Source organism: Ciona intestinalis, unplaced genomic scaffold, assembly GCF_000224145.3.
Source record: "Ciona intestinalis unplaced genomic scaffold, KH HT000094.2, whole genome shotgun sequence".
Taxonomy (NCBI): domain Eukaryota; kingdom Metazoa; phylum Chordata; class Ascidiacea; order Phlebobranchia; family Cionidae; genus Ciona; species Ciona intestinalis.
In genome coordinates this window covers 155,776-172,450 of record NW_004190416.2, presented here as the reverse complement: position 1 = coordinate 172,450, position 16,675 = coordinate 155,776, and the positions used below count along the sequence as shown (strand labels likewise).

Sequence of the window (16,675 nt, the reverse complement as noted above, 5' to 3'; positions counted from 1 at the left end):
TTGGATTGGAACGTATACTTTATTGTTTTGACGTAACGAGTAGGAACAAACAAAAAAAAAACAAAGAAAAGTAAAAAAGAAAAAGATAAAGCACCTTCTGAGTTCAAGAGATGCTGTTTTTGTAGGTAAGCTGGATATGCGATCCAGTTACTGTATCAGCTGTATTAACTTGAATTTCATGATGAAAGGGGGCGGTCTTTTGGAACGAAGAGGCGATCGAGGGTGCGTCTATGTTTTCAAAGGCCATGCATTTGAAGACTGGGCGAATAGGCGCGGCAGATAAACCGCGTTATCAGAAAATATACGCTTCACGACGAATTACACCTTTCACTGGCATAGAATTACGTTCAACGAGAGCCGCGCATCTGCTTTAAGCTAAGCAGGGTAGCAGCAACAGAACGAACATTGACGAAACGAAAAACATCGATTTCGAGAAGTAAAGTATTGCAATTGAGGTGAAAAAGTAAAACAAAAACAAAAATATAAAACGCCGGGTGCTACGATTTTATGCAGTTTAATGGAGTAGTCCTGAAAAAGTCTTCATGATTTAAAAGGGGGCTCATTTGGCCTTTAGTTACGCAACGAACGTTTGTATGTGTTTTCTTAACAGAGTCGTTGCAAGAACTCCAGCCGTTTATGAAAACACAAGTCAGTACTGCACAAAGCAGAATCACGAATCTGTTGGCTTGACTACGCCTACTACTACTAGTAGGGTTCTCTTCCACAACCGGCGCCACTGTAGTGCAACCTCTGCTTCGAGCTTTTGGCTCAAATGGCTCCCAGGTCCTAATGACCACTAAAGATGCTCCCGGAGCACTGTCACGGAGTGTATGTGTCCTCCGAACGTCTTCTAAAGCCGCTCTTGCGGATAACGTAAAATTGACATCGCCTGTCGTCAGGAGATCAAAAACGCACGAATCGAAGTAAAAGTTTGAAGTGCCGACGTCCTGGTCCTCCAGGCACGGAGGAACGTCGCTTACACCTCTTTTCGACTTCCGATGTTTTCGATTTCTGTTTCTGTGATGGTGTTTGCCGCGACCGAGCCGACGATTTCTTGCCCCGGGTTTCTTTCGTCGCTTCGGTTCACTATTCGTTCCATCCAATGAAGTTATGAGTTGCTGTACGGTTGGGACTTGCTTTCCGTTGATTTGATGATGTCCCTGGTCCTCTGAAGGAACAAGAGAAGAGAAAGCAGCTGAAGACTGCGCATGCGAGAGCTGGTTTACTTCATCTGAGTCAGTTTGACCATCTTTGTTGCCCACTTCATCTATAGGGCTAGTTTCAGCCAACATTATCTGTTGGCATTTTTGTCGAGCCTCTTCTTCCGTGAATATTTTCTTTTGTTCCGCTTTTGGGACAGGTGGAATAGCGGCGTTTCGCCTTGAGCCTTTCGTGCCTGGAAGGAGCGTGTTTCCGTGGCCTTTATTGCTCGCTTTGAGATCAATACGATGCCGAGATGGGCAGCCTTGAACACATAGTTGTCGTGATGGATCAAGGCCTTCTATGAATTCGTGCGGCATCCGTATAGCGAATGTGAGGAAGCTCCCGACCTTTCGAATGATGATTGTGGTTCCGATGAAACGAACTTGGATTTCGACATGCCGGCCAGGGATGACCTCGTCCACTGAGACGCTTCCGCTACTGATTGTGCCGTCGGTAAAAGAAGGCGACAACTTTGAGTTATTGGCAAGGTAGAACTTCTGTTCGGTGCATGGACTCGATGCTTTTATAAGAACGGTGATCTGTAAAAACACAGAACGTTAAAAAAGAAAAAAAATGAGTTTAAAATTAGAAAACTACGTTTTCATTTTTTTGAAAGGTTTTTTTTCAGTCTATATTTTTTTAAAGGTTTAAAAGCTCGGTTGGTACAACTGGTTTGGTGTGGCGTTACCAACTCTTCGCCTTACTGCTTATTTGAAAGCCACGAATTTCTTTCGGTCACGGATGGCCGGGTGAGAAAATTAAACAAAAAAACGAAGCGAGTCCCGAAGCGGGCCAATGTTGGAATACGTGGTGGTGAAGTGGCGCTGTGTAGTGGGATTAATCGAGCGGCTCAACAGTTTTGGACGAAACAAAGAGCTGGCGTTGCGGAAATCGGGTCTCCCCACTTGTTATGTGTTTAGTTTGAACGTCTGTTAGGCTCGCCTCGCAATTGTGATCCATGAAAAGGTAAAACTACATTACGAAATCCGAAAATTGGAGCTCCGAACTCGGGGTATTTGAATTTGACAACAAAATAACTCAAACGGTTGCGCTTTACGGAGACTGGCGCCGGAACGTTTTGGGCTCCGGCGCGAGAATCAACGCTATCTGATTCGTACACCAGGTGTTGGTCTCTTATGGAAGCAATGACCTGGTCCGATACCGGAACGAAATTCGACTCTTTAACTCATTTTCCGTTACGAGCAATAAGATTGGAATGTTTGCAATACTTAAACGCTGCGATCGGGCTGAAATTGGTACTCAGGAGTCGCAATGACGAATGACGCTTTCGTGGTTAATCACACGCCTGATGTGCAAAAATCGCACCCAACCTGGTGAAATAGTAGCGGCCTCTGTAACCACAATAGGCCTCTCATAGCTTGAGCGTTGTAGTGAAGTGGTGCTCCACATTTTCGGGTGTGAAGAGTTTTATTTCAATACAGCTGTCGGGCTACTCGGTGCGTGTGACGTTTTTTCCCGTGAATGCTCGAGAGAACTTTTTCGACTTCGAAGTGTGATTGTTGCGCCATTGTTTATAGCGACCGAACCACTTTGTAATGCGACAAGTGCAGAGAAATCACACGTACGCTGATATTTGAGACGGCAATTAAAACAGCTGGATGTGTTTACAGTTACAGTTTCACACGGATACGGATTCAAACTTAGCAAAGCAGCGAAACCACACATTTCCATACACTTCTATCAACAACTGAACGCCCAGTAGTATCCCACTTGAAGTCAAAAAAGCGACATCTGTTTCACAGACCATAGGATTTTCCCGCTTCGAGGTTGGATTTAATTATAGTTTGGGTAAAATAAACGCTAATAGGTTGAAGCCCAAAAGAGCCAGTAATGGCGGCACTGGTCGAAGTGATAACACCCCAGACGCTAAGTTGACGCAAATCAATGTCAAGTTGATTCTCTATAATCTGTGGTGGTCGGAATCCCATGGGAAAGCATGCCCGTCAGTTTCGCGCCTTTAACTAACTTCAAATAAAGATGAGCACTTTAATATTCCAAAAGCAATGTCGACCAGCGCCAACTCGCACAGCCACAGGGGAAACGACTCCGATATTAAATAATAATATAAGCGACATAGACAAGCAAGCAGCGTCAACTGAGTTGGCGTAATGAGTAACAAGCTAACTTGCTTATATACCAGCACACTGGGTAGAGTTATAAGCGCTGTACAAAAATCTTCACATTAGGAATAGATTTACGTCTACAGTGGCATATCTTTTTATACAAGAATTTCAAATTTGTTTTTTTAAACACAGGATTTCTATTGGTTATGTATAAGTAATGTCTTTTTTATACAAATTTTACAAACATAAAATTTAGCATAAAAATTTAATCGAATTTTTAATGGGTTTATAGCTGCGGGTAACGTTTATTGGTCTCAAAACAGTTTCCGCCCTACTTTATACTAAACCACAGGCAGTAAATCGTTGTGGATGGATTCTTAATTAAACGGAAAACATCGCATCATGGGGCAGTAAAACGGAGCCCGCGCCCGCTAAGAATTTCGGTTAATATTTAACTTGATATTACGATCTGACATTCGTATTCCAACAGCGTTGTGGGTCTGACAAGGACGGCAAATGCTTTCGCGAATAAGATTAGTGCGTTCGTCCGAGCACTCTGTTCAAATAGATCGAATGATACGATAACATCGTTCGAGCACGCATTGCTCTTCGTGTTCAAATAGACCTTGCGTTATATATGCGAGAGCGCGTTTATGGTGACTCCATGCGCCTATTAGCTTGTACTGGCGTGCTAATACTTAAGGGACCTTGGCTCGCGAATTAAAACAACGAATCTAAGGGGGCATACATAAATAAATATTAAATACCATACCGGTTATTGCAACTTTATCTTACCTTGGTGGTTGCTGTGACGGCGCTGCCATTGGTGACAGGGATGTTGGTTGCCATGACTACGAGGTAATCGTTGTCTATAAGCGGCCACGCTTTTACAACATTGCAGGTAAAAAATTCGTCGTGGAATGTCCGCAAGTGTGGATCACCGAACATACCACAATGTCGGAAGGCCGATTTTCCTGTATAGGTACAAGTGTCACCTTCCACTGCTGCCTCGTCTTCTGGAAAATGTCGTTTCGGTGGCATGGTAGTGGTGTTTTGTGGTGGAGGCTTTGTCCTTGGGGTTGCAGTGGTTCGGGGCGGGTTTTTGGTCTTAGAGTTCGTGCAGCTGTATTCCTCAAGCTGTCTTGAGTTTATGTGTTCGACTGAATGAAAGAACAAGTTCCCTCTGCAAGGCAAATGGTTCTTGTCTATGCACCGGCGGTACTTTCTCAGTGCTCTGCACCGTTGCCGAGTTTGTTCGGCGAGTTTTGTTGGGGTTCTATCGTCCATACGCCGGATCCTTCGGTCCGCCCGCTCATAGGTTTTAACACACTTAGTGAAACTGCAGCGGGAGTCGGAGAGAACTGTAAATAAAGATATAGCTTTAGCTCATCTGGGAAAACAAGACTGGTCACAAATTTAACAGCGCAGTAAATTTAATAAAAATCTGTCAGTTCGGCCTCGTTGACAGGAAGTTGTTTTATGCCTCAAGATTACGTGCCTGCGGGTTCTCCTACAGCACGTTAGTGTGTGGACACAGGGCTGGTCAGCGATAGACGAGAGGACATGAACAATCAGAGCGCAAGACAAATATTATGGGACCGTAAAAACTCGCCAAACCCTCGAGTCTTCGGCTTACGTAAGCAGTTTAACCTACATCAGCGCAAAATGGGGATAGTCGTAAATCAGATTTTTCTGCTAACAGGTTCGCAACGCGACTGCTATTTTAGGACGTTTTAATATTGGACGAACTTGCTCGGAATGTTACAGCAGTTAAACGTGACACTTTTGAGTGGCTCTTACCGGCGTAGCTACCGCCAGACTTTAATGATATGTTTTTGGCTGCAGATCCAACTCTAGTTTGGGTTCCAGCTGAAATTCGCAACCCCTCCATTATGAAGCAACAAACATCACTGATGACAGAGCGCAAGCCTTATCAGGGCTGTGTTAGCACGTTTGGATCGAATAAACTATTTCATCGATCGCACCCAGTACCCTTAACACGGCTTCTGCGCGCCTCGCCGGGGTAAAAATAACAGTCAAACCCATGTTTAGCGTGACGTTACAAGATTGTGTTTCCAGGTATTAATGCGTTGCCAAAAGCACCCAGACAGCGGCGTCTTCATCAGCGCAGCATCTCATTATGAGCGTACACCGTGCGTGACAGAACTTAGCGGTTAAAGCTATTAGGTTAACATAACTTAAAACGTGTGCAAATGGGAAACGTAACGTAATTGAACGAATGATTGGTGTTTGTACACTTTAGGAACCAAAGCCCATTTTAAAATTCGTTTTCTTGTTGGTGTAATCCACTTAGGCGTTTGGCTTCAACCGAGCACACAGCATTAGCTAACTACGGCTTAAATTTAACACGGAGAAGGTATACATAATAACAGAGTACGGCAATGGCTTTCGCTTATTCACGGTGGTGATGGGTACAAGCGAATGTCAAGAGCAAAGCACGCGATGGGCGAGATAAGACGGTGGTGGTATTAAGTTTCATGTTTTTCTGCAAGTACTACTGAAAGGCTTACCTGAAGTAACAAGAAGTGCAAACACGAGGAGGTAGAAGGCGGTCGAAGGTCCAGGGAAGACAACAGAGGTCTTCCGGATCCTACAAAACAACCTTTTCCCCATCACCGTCCATTTAGACCGGTCCAGTAGATACTGGGGTAAAATAGGGGGCTGGGGGCCGATGTGGGGGGTAAGCTTCTCGATGACTGGGTCAGCGGTACGGGTCACTGCAGGGATGGGTCTGTGAACAAAAAAAGGCGGATTTGTAAACCAAGTAGGTTACCATTAGCAGCATAGGTTTAAAGGTTGCTTTTAGTTTTAGGGAGATATCAAGTAACGAACAGGTGTTCGTGTGTCTGTGTCTAATGAACACAAAATCTCCGTGTTAAAATGTGCGCCGCCTTCTGTTACAACTTAGGCGGAAAAGTTTGGTAACTTAGATTACTTTGGGGTTAGGCTGTGAGCTATCGTGGCCGGTACATTAGGCAAGCTGGATGGGCAGCACCGTAACGGTAGGCAAACACCAACGAGTTCTTTATTTGAAAGGGAAACTAAACGTAACTGCGAGTTACTGGAGTGAGTGTCAAGTTAGTGTGAGATGCTGGATTCTTAACCCTTTTGGCTTTTCACGAACTGCACCTACCGCACACCGGCAAGGTTTCTTCGGTTAAACGCTTTGCCCGATTATCCATTAATCTGTCATATTTTAAAAGCGTGCTTTCTCTTGCGGTTAGTACCAGCACTTAAGACCCTCGAAAAGCTTTGATAAAGGGGTTTCTGTACATGGTTGCGAAGGTACTTGATCGGGCAACGGCTTGGCAGTGTAATTGCGACTTGCGCTCACTTCTGCTACGGCTGAACGGGGCTAGTCACGCAGGTATGTGGCATGAGTCGTATTTGTGTAACTTAGTTGCCTTAATAAGGCCGGTAGGAACTCGGAAACATGCCTAGCATTGAAAACAGCTAAACACTGGAACCAAAACACTAAATAAAGGCGCCGGATGTCGCCCACATTATTTTGTTCCGCACTCTGCATCGATCAGCCGGGAGCGAATAATTAAAATGACTTTTATTATGAACGGTTCACTTGGCTGGCTTATGTGTCATTTCGAATGAGGCTGGATTAGCCACAGAAAATAGTTCTTGCGACACTGTTGGCCGCTTTAACTACGGCAAACATTCGCTACAAAGGCGCAGGTGGCGAGGGCTATGATTATTAACGAGGCCTTTATCCAATATTAATAGGCGCGCCGACAAAGAACGAACGTGCTTGCCGATAAAACACGATATTTGAACTGAACAATAGAAACACCTGGACCGGATGAGTGATGAACCCGTAACGAGCATCGTAACACGTCCCCTGTTTCCTTTATGTTCGACCCGGTAATAACGAACGATCAACAGAAAATACCGAGCTGTGACAATATAACGACCTGAATTGGTTTTCGTAGCGAGTCGCGGGTATTTATACAATTCAAGACCGTGGTTTATCATCATCGGCGACCATCGCAAGGAAGGAGGAAATTAGAAGCAGTTTGCCCGAGGCCATTCACACCTAGGGCTCTCATGCACAACAAACAAAAGGCCTCTCGCACCTGGCCTGGCTTATTTCGAAACACAAAACCTGCGGCACCGAATGTGGTATTACCAGACAAATCATACACGTTTCTGCGTGGGCATGATAGCGAAAATGCTATTCAGCCGTCGTCACTTCTAGGAAAATGTTCATTAAACTTTAATTGCGCGCGCGGGCTTCGCCGTCATAGTTGGTAATAATACGCTCCCAAATCACGGGCTACAGGATTCAAATAACAGCCGTATGTTTGCACAGGTGGGCTCCGAGGAAGCAATGTTTATCCAAAAATAAGAATAATTAAAGTGAAGCACATCAAACATAGGACGCCAATGAAAAACACCGCATATGCTTAAGCGGATGGGCGAGGGAAAAGTGGAAATAAAATGATACAACGACCCCATGATCTTCGTATTCAATTGAAAGGCGCGGTATTAAATTAGTAGGCGGCGTCAGATACATACCTAGGTAACTGGGCGCAGATGCGGAACGGGTTTAATCCAGTTTTAACCGGAATAAGACGGTAAATATATCAATAACAGAATGCGGACGGTGCCTGGCCTTGGTACTTAAATAGTTGTTGTCGCATACTATGTATTAGGAACTTAAGGGTGGTGGAAATGTATCGTGAGAACGATGGGCTCTGACGTAATTAGGCGCTCGGTAACAGAACTGTTCACAGGTGACCCGTGACCCCAAGCCGCTCCAAATACCAGCGGGAGAAGCGGCGGCCTCACAGGGTCAGGACTCTAGCAGTTGTCACAAAACAAGACATATCAGAAGAGTATTACACGCGGTACTATTTCAAGTTTCAAATATATTTCAATAGTGTGGGGTGAGGGAAGACGGTACACCTTGGTAGCACATAATATCCAAATATCCTGGTCGTGTTTTAAACAATTAACAACGGTTTATGGGAAGTCGTGTTTACTGCCAAATGAAACGAGACAATAGAACAAAAAAGTGTCCCATCTTACCCCACCTACTAATATATAAATGTTCCTTTAAAAACATGAGGGGTATGGCTGAATGTGCATCGGGGTGCCAGCTATGTGCTGTACTTGCTTGTCGAGTATAGATTATCAATACAGCAGTGACATAACATGGCGGAGTCATTAACTTTATTAAAACAGCGGTCGTTGAAGTGATTACTCTGGTTCATGGAAGACCAACTTAATTCGTCACGGTCGGGTGTCGCGTTCGGAAATTACTGAGCGGTAACAAGATAGCCGTGAAACAGAACGGAGAAGCATCGTCCGTCCAAGGTAGAGGAGATCCTTCGACTCCGAGACAGCCGCTCTGTTTGTGTGGGTCTGATCGTCTTACCCGCACCTGGAGCTTGTTCCCAAGCGTTTTCGGTAGCAAGGGCGTTTAGGTTGGCAGAGCCAGTGGTGCATATTTGCGCCTGAACAACCACCGAGGTCCCACACCCCGTAGCCCTTTATTCAATCTATCCAGAGCGATTATGTAATGTGTACGTTTCCGATAGCCTGCGGTACACATTATTCCCACTTGGACCTTTGCCGGCGGCTAGAAGCTAAGGGGCTATACAACAATAACTTGGTACTATTTAGACTTCGTTTTGACTAAATGGCGATAATCTGATAAACCGACACGTGCTCGTAATATTGTGGCACAGAAGATAGTCGTCTGGAAATATTTATTACAGGAAACCGCCTTTCGGCGAGCTTTGTTTTCTTTTCATTCCGAATCAAAATAACGATTTCATACCCGCAGAGCGCCGGAAAAGCGAGAGAAGAATTAAACTTACGAGTAGCGAATATTTGGGACGATCTGGGACACTTTAGGCTTGATACTTCTTAAGTCTAAAAGGTAGAAGGAACTTGTGTTACCCAAACAACGAGACTACATTCATTGAGAATAGCCAACTTTTCGTAACTTTACCCGACGTCATTGTTGTTGGTCGACTAGGGGTAAAGCGGTCGCCTTTGTTGTTTTAGTGTAAATGCTATCAACAGGTCCCACTTTGTAACACGTCTAATTAAGAAAGACTTCCAGAACCATTCAAGAGCGACGCACTCGCTGATCAATGGACACCAACAATAACGAAAGCTACCCGCTGACAACTTGCTTGAAATTGAAAGGGAAGAATTTTATCTCTTGCCCCAAAGCTACACCAGCGTGAACGCGGGTCCTGTTATATCACTGGGCCGGCGAGGGAGCATTTGAGGTTTAATCAATCTTGTTTGAGCGTCTGACTAACCGCCGCTGAGTGTAGCATCCAAGCTCAAGTAGTCAAGGCTAAAGTTCACTGTAAGCCTTTTATCTAAGGTCCCGGAAGTAGCAGTGCACGCGATCGCTTGTGGGGATTGGGTTTCATTAATACGCTGGCCAACGAAATTCGGGCACTTGGGGGGGATAAGTCAAGCCTGGTTGGGTTAATCCCAGCGAGCGATTTGTTGACACGAGCAACTGACTTCGTCAAGCCTCGAATTAGATTGTCCACGCGTTGGAACGAGTCTTAGGAAACCGGCATTTAATTACAACGACCCCTCCCGCAGCAAACGCAAGCATTGCCATTGGAGCGTTTTATGCCAAGCGGACACGAGACGCAAACAATAGCAACAATTGGAAGTTAATAAAGTTACGATCATGCGGCGGAAGAGGCTGTTAAACTGTAACATTCTTGACCAACTGCCAAATTAACTGTTTACGCACCTTAGAGTTACCGGCGATTCAAACCACGAAAACATAAACTATTCACGCTTTAACAAAAACAAACATAAATAACCTGTAGCAGAATACGACTTACAAATTTACAGAAAACATCTAGACATACCCTTTTTGTAACTCGCTTCTAAGCCACAAATTCTCGCTGTCACGCAAACGACAATAGTAAACAGTTTACAGAAACATGTTGTTCTCTACTTGGTAACTAACCTGTGGCGAATCCGGGCCCGATTTGTCGCATAACCGCCCGGGAGCTCCGCGCCAGGCAAACGAGCCTCGATCTTGCTGGCTCTTGAGGCGTAAAATTACGGCTCAATTTTAATCGCAGTGACTAGGTGGAATAGTTTCGTCCAGTGATTGCAGGTCGCCCGCCGAAGCCGGCAATGATAATGCTTTGGGATGGAAACCACCAAGCAAAAAGGAGAGGCAGAAATAGGTGAAGAAACGCCTTTGAAGTTTCAAAATGGCGCCTTCTGGATTTGACTTCAGTCCGTTGTTGTTACTTAGATAAGTCCCTTGACGTCACATCGAATTGTAATTTACGACCCTATTAACCTGGGGCAGAAGGATCGAGTTGGTAACGGGTAACCGTCATTCAACAAATCTCTAAGCTATAACTAATAGGCGGCCGTGTACTTCAAACGTACTAACCGCATTTAAAGACCACACAACGCCGTTTATAAACCCTCACAACTGACATCGCGTTCACTATTTGCCTTTTCTATTTACCAAAATATTAATGAAATACCAGGGCAATAGAAATCATATATCACTTCTATATTTCTAATCTACCTGGCTGATTGACAGTTCTTCGGTTTAAACAGTCGTAACTTCTACTGTTAACTATTTAAGTATCTATGCACTGAAGAACAATATAGCAGACTAGTCTCAAACCACAGCATAGACAGCCAGCTCCTTTGGAACGTGGTTGGCGAAAAATGGCTGAAATTAAGTGTTCTGTGTCACCTGCAAAAACTTGTTGAATGGAGTGTTCTCTCTGAGAGCTATTACCTCGCGCGTCATAGCTCCAAGCAGTCTCTTTATTTGTACGAGCCGCGCTTTCGCGATCTCACGCGGCCTTCTCCCCGGCAGGAACAAAAAAGTTTTAACGATAAAGAGAAAAACGCGAAGAGGACAGAGAGCAGAAGAAGGGAGATTCGCCGGAGCGTTTTGTTTACTTTTAACCCTCAATATCTCTCGCCATCTCGAGTAGGATTACAGGTTTCCAGTGCAGGTGCGTTACTCTTCTTATGTAAGAAACTGCTCCTGCTTTTCTCTTTCATAGAGGACTTAGCGCGATACTCGGCGGGGCGAGCGCGCGTTTGTTTGATATTTGTTTGGCGTGTTGCCGTAACGCACAAACAACTTCGCCGCAATTTGCATTAACATTTCAAAAATTACCACCAAAACTTCCAAACATAATCACCCCCTAAACTGCACATACCACGGCTCGCATTTCATGCTTAATATTTTGCAATTCTAAAATTCTCGGAATTTTTAAACCGCTAAAGTGTGAACCATCACATCAATCAACTACAGGCTTCCTCCAGCTCCAATCAACCGTTTTTCAATTCTCGTCAAAGATTGATATTTATGAAAACAAACGCCCCCAACAAACAAACATATATATAGGATGGGGTAAGATGGTACACCTATATTATACAGTAGGATGGGGGGAGGATCAAACTTCTTTTCATTCTATTTTTTGTCTCATTTGGTAGTAAACAAAAAAAATTTTCAAAGAATTATAAATCCGCAACATCACGACTCCCATATACCGTTGTTAATTGTTTAAAACACGATCAGGATATTTGGATAGTATGTGCTAAAGGTGTCCCGTCTTACCCCTATACCTTTCAAAAGCCAAGATGAGCTCACCTTTTCCACGAGTACATAATGTTTAACTCCATTGCGGTGAAACACTTGGTACAAATATTGATCCTATTTAAGTTTCCTTTGCATGCTTAATCATTACCGGATCAGATCTGAAATTTAAATGTCATTTTTTATTACATTACAAAAATTAAAATGTTGGCGACATTTTTTATTACGTTACCCTCGTAAAACTTTCTCCAAATGCAGACGTCGTCTTTCATAACGTCATTTTCATATAAACTACATTAAATCACTGCGTTAGAGAGAATTAGACGCAATAATATATACAGAGAAGGCTCTGACGCACAAAATGCCAATTTTAAGGCAACTTAAACGTCAGAGGATTTTAATCCTTTATTTCTCATCGATTGCGCGTTTAGAATCGCCGCTTCACTGATAGCTGTCCAGTATCGCGGCTTAAATGCAATTTAATTCGGCTCCGCCCGTCTTTATATAGCGGGTATACAGTATAATGGAAATTGCCCTTTCCATAACTTTGTACAGGTGTATAGCGTTCCAGGTGCCCGTAAAGCCTCCATGTCACGTAGAGGGACAAACGGGACGACGCATCACGATTGTGTTTGCCCTGTCATGAGACGAACAGCGACGATAAAGCACTCGAATGCGCGATAGCAAAATTCATTCGCATTTCCCGTTGATTGCGCTAGTTAGTTCGGATTGGAGCTAAATCCGGCCAAATTATAATCATGGCGACTTAGAGCTAACGACGCCTGCCGTTTATCGTTGTTTCGGCAACGTTCGAGGCTTTGCTGCTAATTGTTCCTAATCCGGAAAGCTCAATTATAAATAATCCGCTAGAAATTCGCTTTTGTGGGCGGAATAACGCGTGTTGTAGGCGGAAAATCTATTCTAATGAGATCACGTGTCGAATTCCTTTTTGTGTGCCACCAAAAACTGAAATTCCACAAAAATCATTCGCAATGTCATAACTGTTATGAACGAAACAAGGTTACGATTGGCAGTATTGATTTTAGGTGTCAATCCGACGAAACATTCTACGAAATGTTTTTAGCCGAACAAGCAAATTGGTTTTATTCGCACAGCAAACATAATACGATATATAAAATCCGTACTTTAATAATAAACAACGTACACTCAGTATATAGTAGGGTGGGGGGAGATGGGACATCTTTAGCACATAATATACAATTAATTTGATCGTGTTTTAAACAGTTAACAACGGTCTACAGGAGTTTAATAATTCTTTGAATGTTCCTTGTTTACTACCGAATGGGACGGGAAAATAAAATGAAAAGGTGTCCCATCTTCCCCTATCCTACTATATTATCTGCGCACTGGACTTTCGGAATCGAAGTCAGAAATTTACAATTTTAAAATCGACACCTCTTTATAGCGTATGGTGGCAAGAAAAATCAATCGTTCAGATAATTTCAAAGGCGCGAGATTTCGCTCCGTTTTGGCACGAACAACAAACAGGCCTGGACGGAGCTGTTTACTCCTCAAAGAAAAACAAGCAAAATTAGAAAGCAGACAAAAGAAAAAGTGACAGACAGCTGAGCCGGCACACCCGTATCTGTTCGCCGGATTGCTTAAGATTCCAAACCATACTGTTTGCTGAAAAAATTCCTAAATAATTCTATTGAAAAATTATTTAAACCGTCGCGATGGTGGTTTCCTATCATAAACCTAAGAATCGACTTTAAAATGGTCGTTCATCGGCTTATTTTATAGCATATTCACTACATAAATACCGCATACTATTCTTACATAATGCAATTTAAACTCGGTTGGTTTGCTCGTAAGCTCTATAAACACCACTGCGCTATTAAAAACTCTCTTATCTAACACAGCATTTTTTTCTATGCTACGTTTTATAACGCACGCCTAACGTCCTGTCTTTTTTGAGTATTTTTAATAAAGGAACGTCAGGCCTTTATTAAAATTTGATTTCACAGTAGCAGCTGTCGACTTTAAACATTTGATTATTAAACAAAACTGACTGGATGCGTTCCAAGACCTAAGGTTTTCAAAACACCTGGCCGTTACTTTATTGAATATACCCGTTGTTAAATGAAAAAAACAGGGTTATTTTCTTTGTTCTAACAACGTTAAACAACCTTCACCTCGCTGAATTAAAAGCTCGCATGCCAGATCGTAATTAGAGTCGGAATGCGAAAATCCGGACAAACACGCAGTTCAAATTGACTTCTAAATTTTATTCCATTAGTCCAGCCACCCGTGATCTGAAGGCTAAAAAACGTGTCTGTTTCTCTAATAACAAATCCCTTACAGCTTTCAACAGCTCTTATTATAAGCTGGCATTAATTAAAAACCTAAACGCGTGGCCCAGCTGTGATGAGATTGTGTTACTTCGTCACAAAGCAAGCTACTACTGATTCTAACTAGGCCACCTTCGCTTTGCCAAAACGTCGCGCATATAAATCAGCACAAGCATTTATAAAATCCTGGGCAAAACTGTATAAGACCAAAACTCTGAACGAAACTCAAACTCGTACCGTCAAATATGTTAGCAGGCACTTTTTACTCCCAAATTTAAATTAGTTTTGAAACAGTGTTATGAGCCATCACATTCCGCTAATCGATGTGGCAGAAACTTTTTTCCCGGCGACGTGTTTATTGCCCTTTTCGGCGAGTATATATAGGCACCCGTACGTTTACCTTGGCGAAAAGATTGAATTGTTTTTAATCTATTTAAGCCTACTGCAACAGCTCACTGGTTTGCGTAAATACCGGCACCACAAAATGCGGTGTTTCTCTACATAAACAGACGCGATCGCTTCTTCCTCGTAACTGTACTGACCATGGATGAAAGGCTATTAACCCCGGTAGTGAATACCACTATTATACTACCATGGCATTACTCAGCAGAGGACAAACAATCTACAGCCCCTTTGTCAATGTGCATAACTCAGTTTCGAGAAGCAAATAGCAAATTTTAGAGCGCGGGCGTGAAGAGGTACCAGTGGGGTGCCGATTCAGGAACCATTTCGGTCGGCGAGAGTGAAAACGTCAGAGTTTTTCGCAGCAGGGACCCATAATTTGACAGAAGACGTAATTCAAATGGAAACCGGCACTTTCAGGTCGGCGCCGATTTGGTTACGATCAATATGTATACGGTCACCTTGCTGCACCCGTGGTACACTGCACGTTTCGTAGCGCCTTTTTCGAAGCGGTACACAAACGCTTAGTAACGAGGCCCTTTTTGGTTATTGAAGGAAGCTTGAACATATAATAAGCAAAATTATAACTTTGAGCTTGGGCGAGCTCGATCGGCAATGTGTGTGGTTACCAAATGTAACGCTGATAGGAAATTCAGTCTTTATTTTTTCCGGGTAAAATGCTTTTAGTTTTTTTCTGCAGGAAATCGAATTTTACGCAAATTATAGCGGTGGAAATGACGGTCGGTAATGCGGTCTCCTGTTGCGACACTTCACAGTAATAGCATGCTAAGGGTTCGACTCTCAGCATGACTAAAGGCATTGCATGGCGACTGTAAAATCGAGTAGCGACCTCGAACGAATTGCTGGATCGGGTCACCAAAATTCTGGTGACGCTTGCTAAAGGTCACTTAACGGATACCGCCTAAGAAAATATGCTGACAGAAGCGAGTTTCGCTATTTTACATTTTAAAACTGAAACAGTAACACCAATGTAAACAGACACTACATATCATGTAATTAAGAAATATTAAACTTTTTATGTTATACCCAATGATAGATTTTTTACAATTATATTTTGTAATATTTTTTAAAAACCTTATCGAAAGTTTGTTTTAATTTTAAACTATTTCCGTTTAAACTACGAGCGTTTTCACGCTGTGGCTTAACACGCTTAAATTTCTGATGGCCCCACAAAGTTAGTTTTAAACTTTACCGTGCGCATTTAAAATGATAACAATCTTACGAAAATAACTTGTGTCAGAAGAAAATTATTGAGAGGAAAATATGATCCGGTGCCACAAAAATGTAACAGATAAAAACGTCCGGCAAATTGTATAAAAGATTTATATTTCGCCTAAATAGCATCGTCAGTCGAGCTCTTTTTTAAATACAATTCTAGTTCAAAATATTGTAGCAGTTGAGGGAAAACTATGTATAGGAGGGTGGGGAAAGATGGGACACTTTTTCATTCTATTTTCTCGTTCCATTTGGTGGTAAACAAAAAACGTTCAAAAAATTATAAAACCGCATTCCCACGACTTCCCATAGACCGTTGTTAATTGTTTAAAAAATGTTCAGGATATTTGAATATTATGTGCTAAACATGTCCCATCTCCCCCCACTTTACTATACTAATAAAAACATGCAACAAACCTGTGGTAAACTCTTGGAAATTTCATTTGAAAACAGTTTCACGTTTGCTTACGTATCTCGCTAAGTTGTTCAATTATTTCTGCAAGCAGTGTAATGCTTTGAACTGATACATATAATCCCGCGTTTGGTTTCAAAATACAGCGGGGTATATGTGCTTATAACTATCTAAGCTACTATATACTCTGTAATGCAGAAGCAATGTGAGCTTGTTCAATGCCGCAACGTAATGCTGTTGGATTGAAAGTCGTCACGCGTATGTGCGTATATATCTGTTCAGTCATATCTTTACTATCAAAAGCTGTTACTATATTTCACTGTTGCTTTATATGCAGAAAATGCGATGCAGAAAACAGGCGCCGTAATCCTAAAATGTATTTACGATAAAATGCTCGACAGAAAACCTCTCGAATCCAACATTCTCG

The 16,675-nt window shown here is 42.8% G+C and overlaps 1 protein-coding gene across 2 annotated transcripts; it reads right to left on the bottom strand.

Annotated features, from left to right (window-relative positions):
• On the bottom strand, positions 1–16,388 carry LOC100177578 (repulsive guidance molecule A). Of its 2 annotated transcripts, none has more exons than XM_026838493.1 (5): positions 16,254–16,388; positions 11,941–12,047; positions 5,819–6,039; positions 4,083–4,648; positions 1–1,742 (listed from the first exon to the last, which is right to left on the bottom strand). In XM_026838493.1, the coding sequence occupies exons 2-5, from the start codon at positions 11,970–11,972 to the stop codon at positions 498–500; spliced, it is 2,064 nt and encodes a 687-aa protein (XP_026694294.1). In that variant the 5' UTR covers positions 11,973–12,047; positions 16,254–16,388; the 3' UTR covers positions 1–497. The 2 variants fall into 2 exon arrangements, with proteins under 2 accessions (XP_026694294.1, XP_026694295.1); XM_026838494.1 differs by lacking the exon at positions 16,254–16,388 and adding an exon at positions 10,273–10,617 and having other exon boundaries at positions 11,941–12,040.
• Positions 16,389–16,675: the final 287 nt, after the last annotated feature.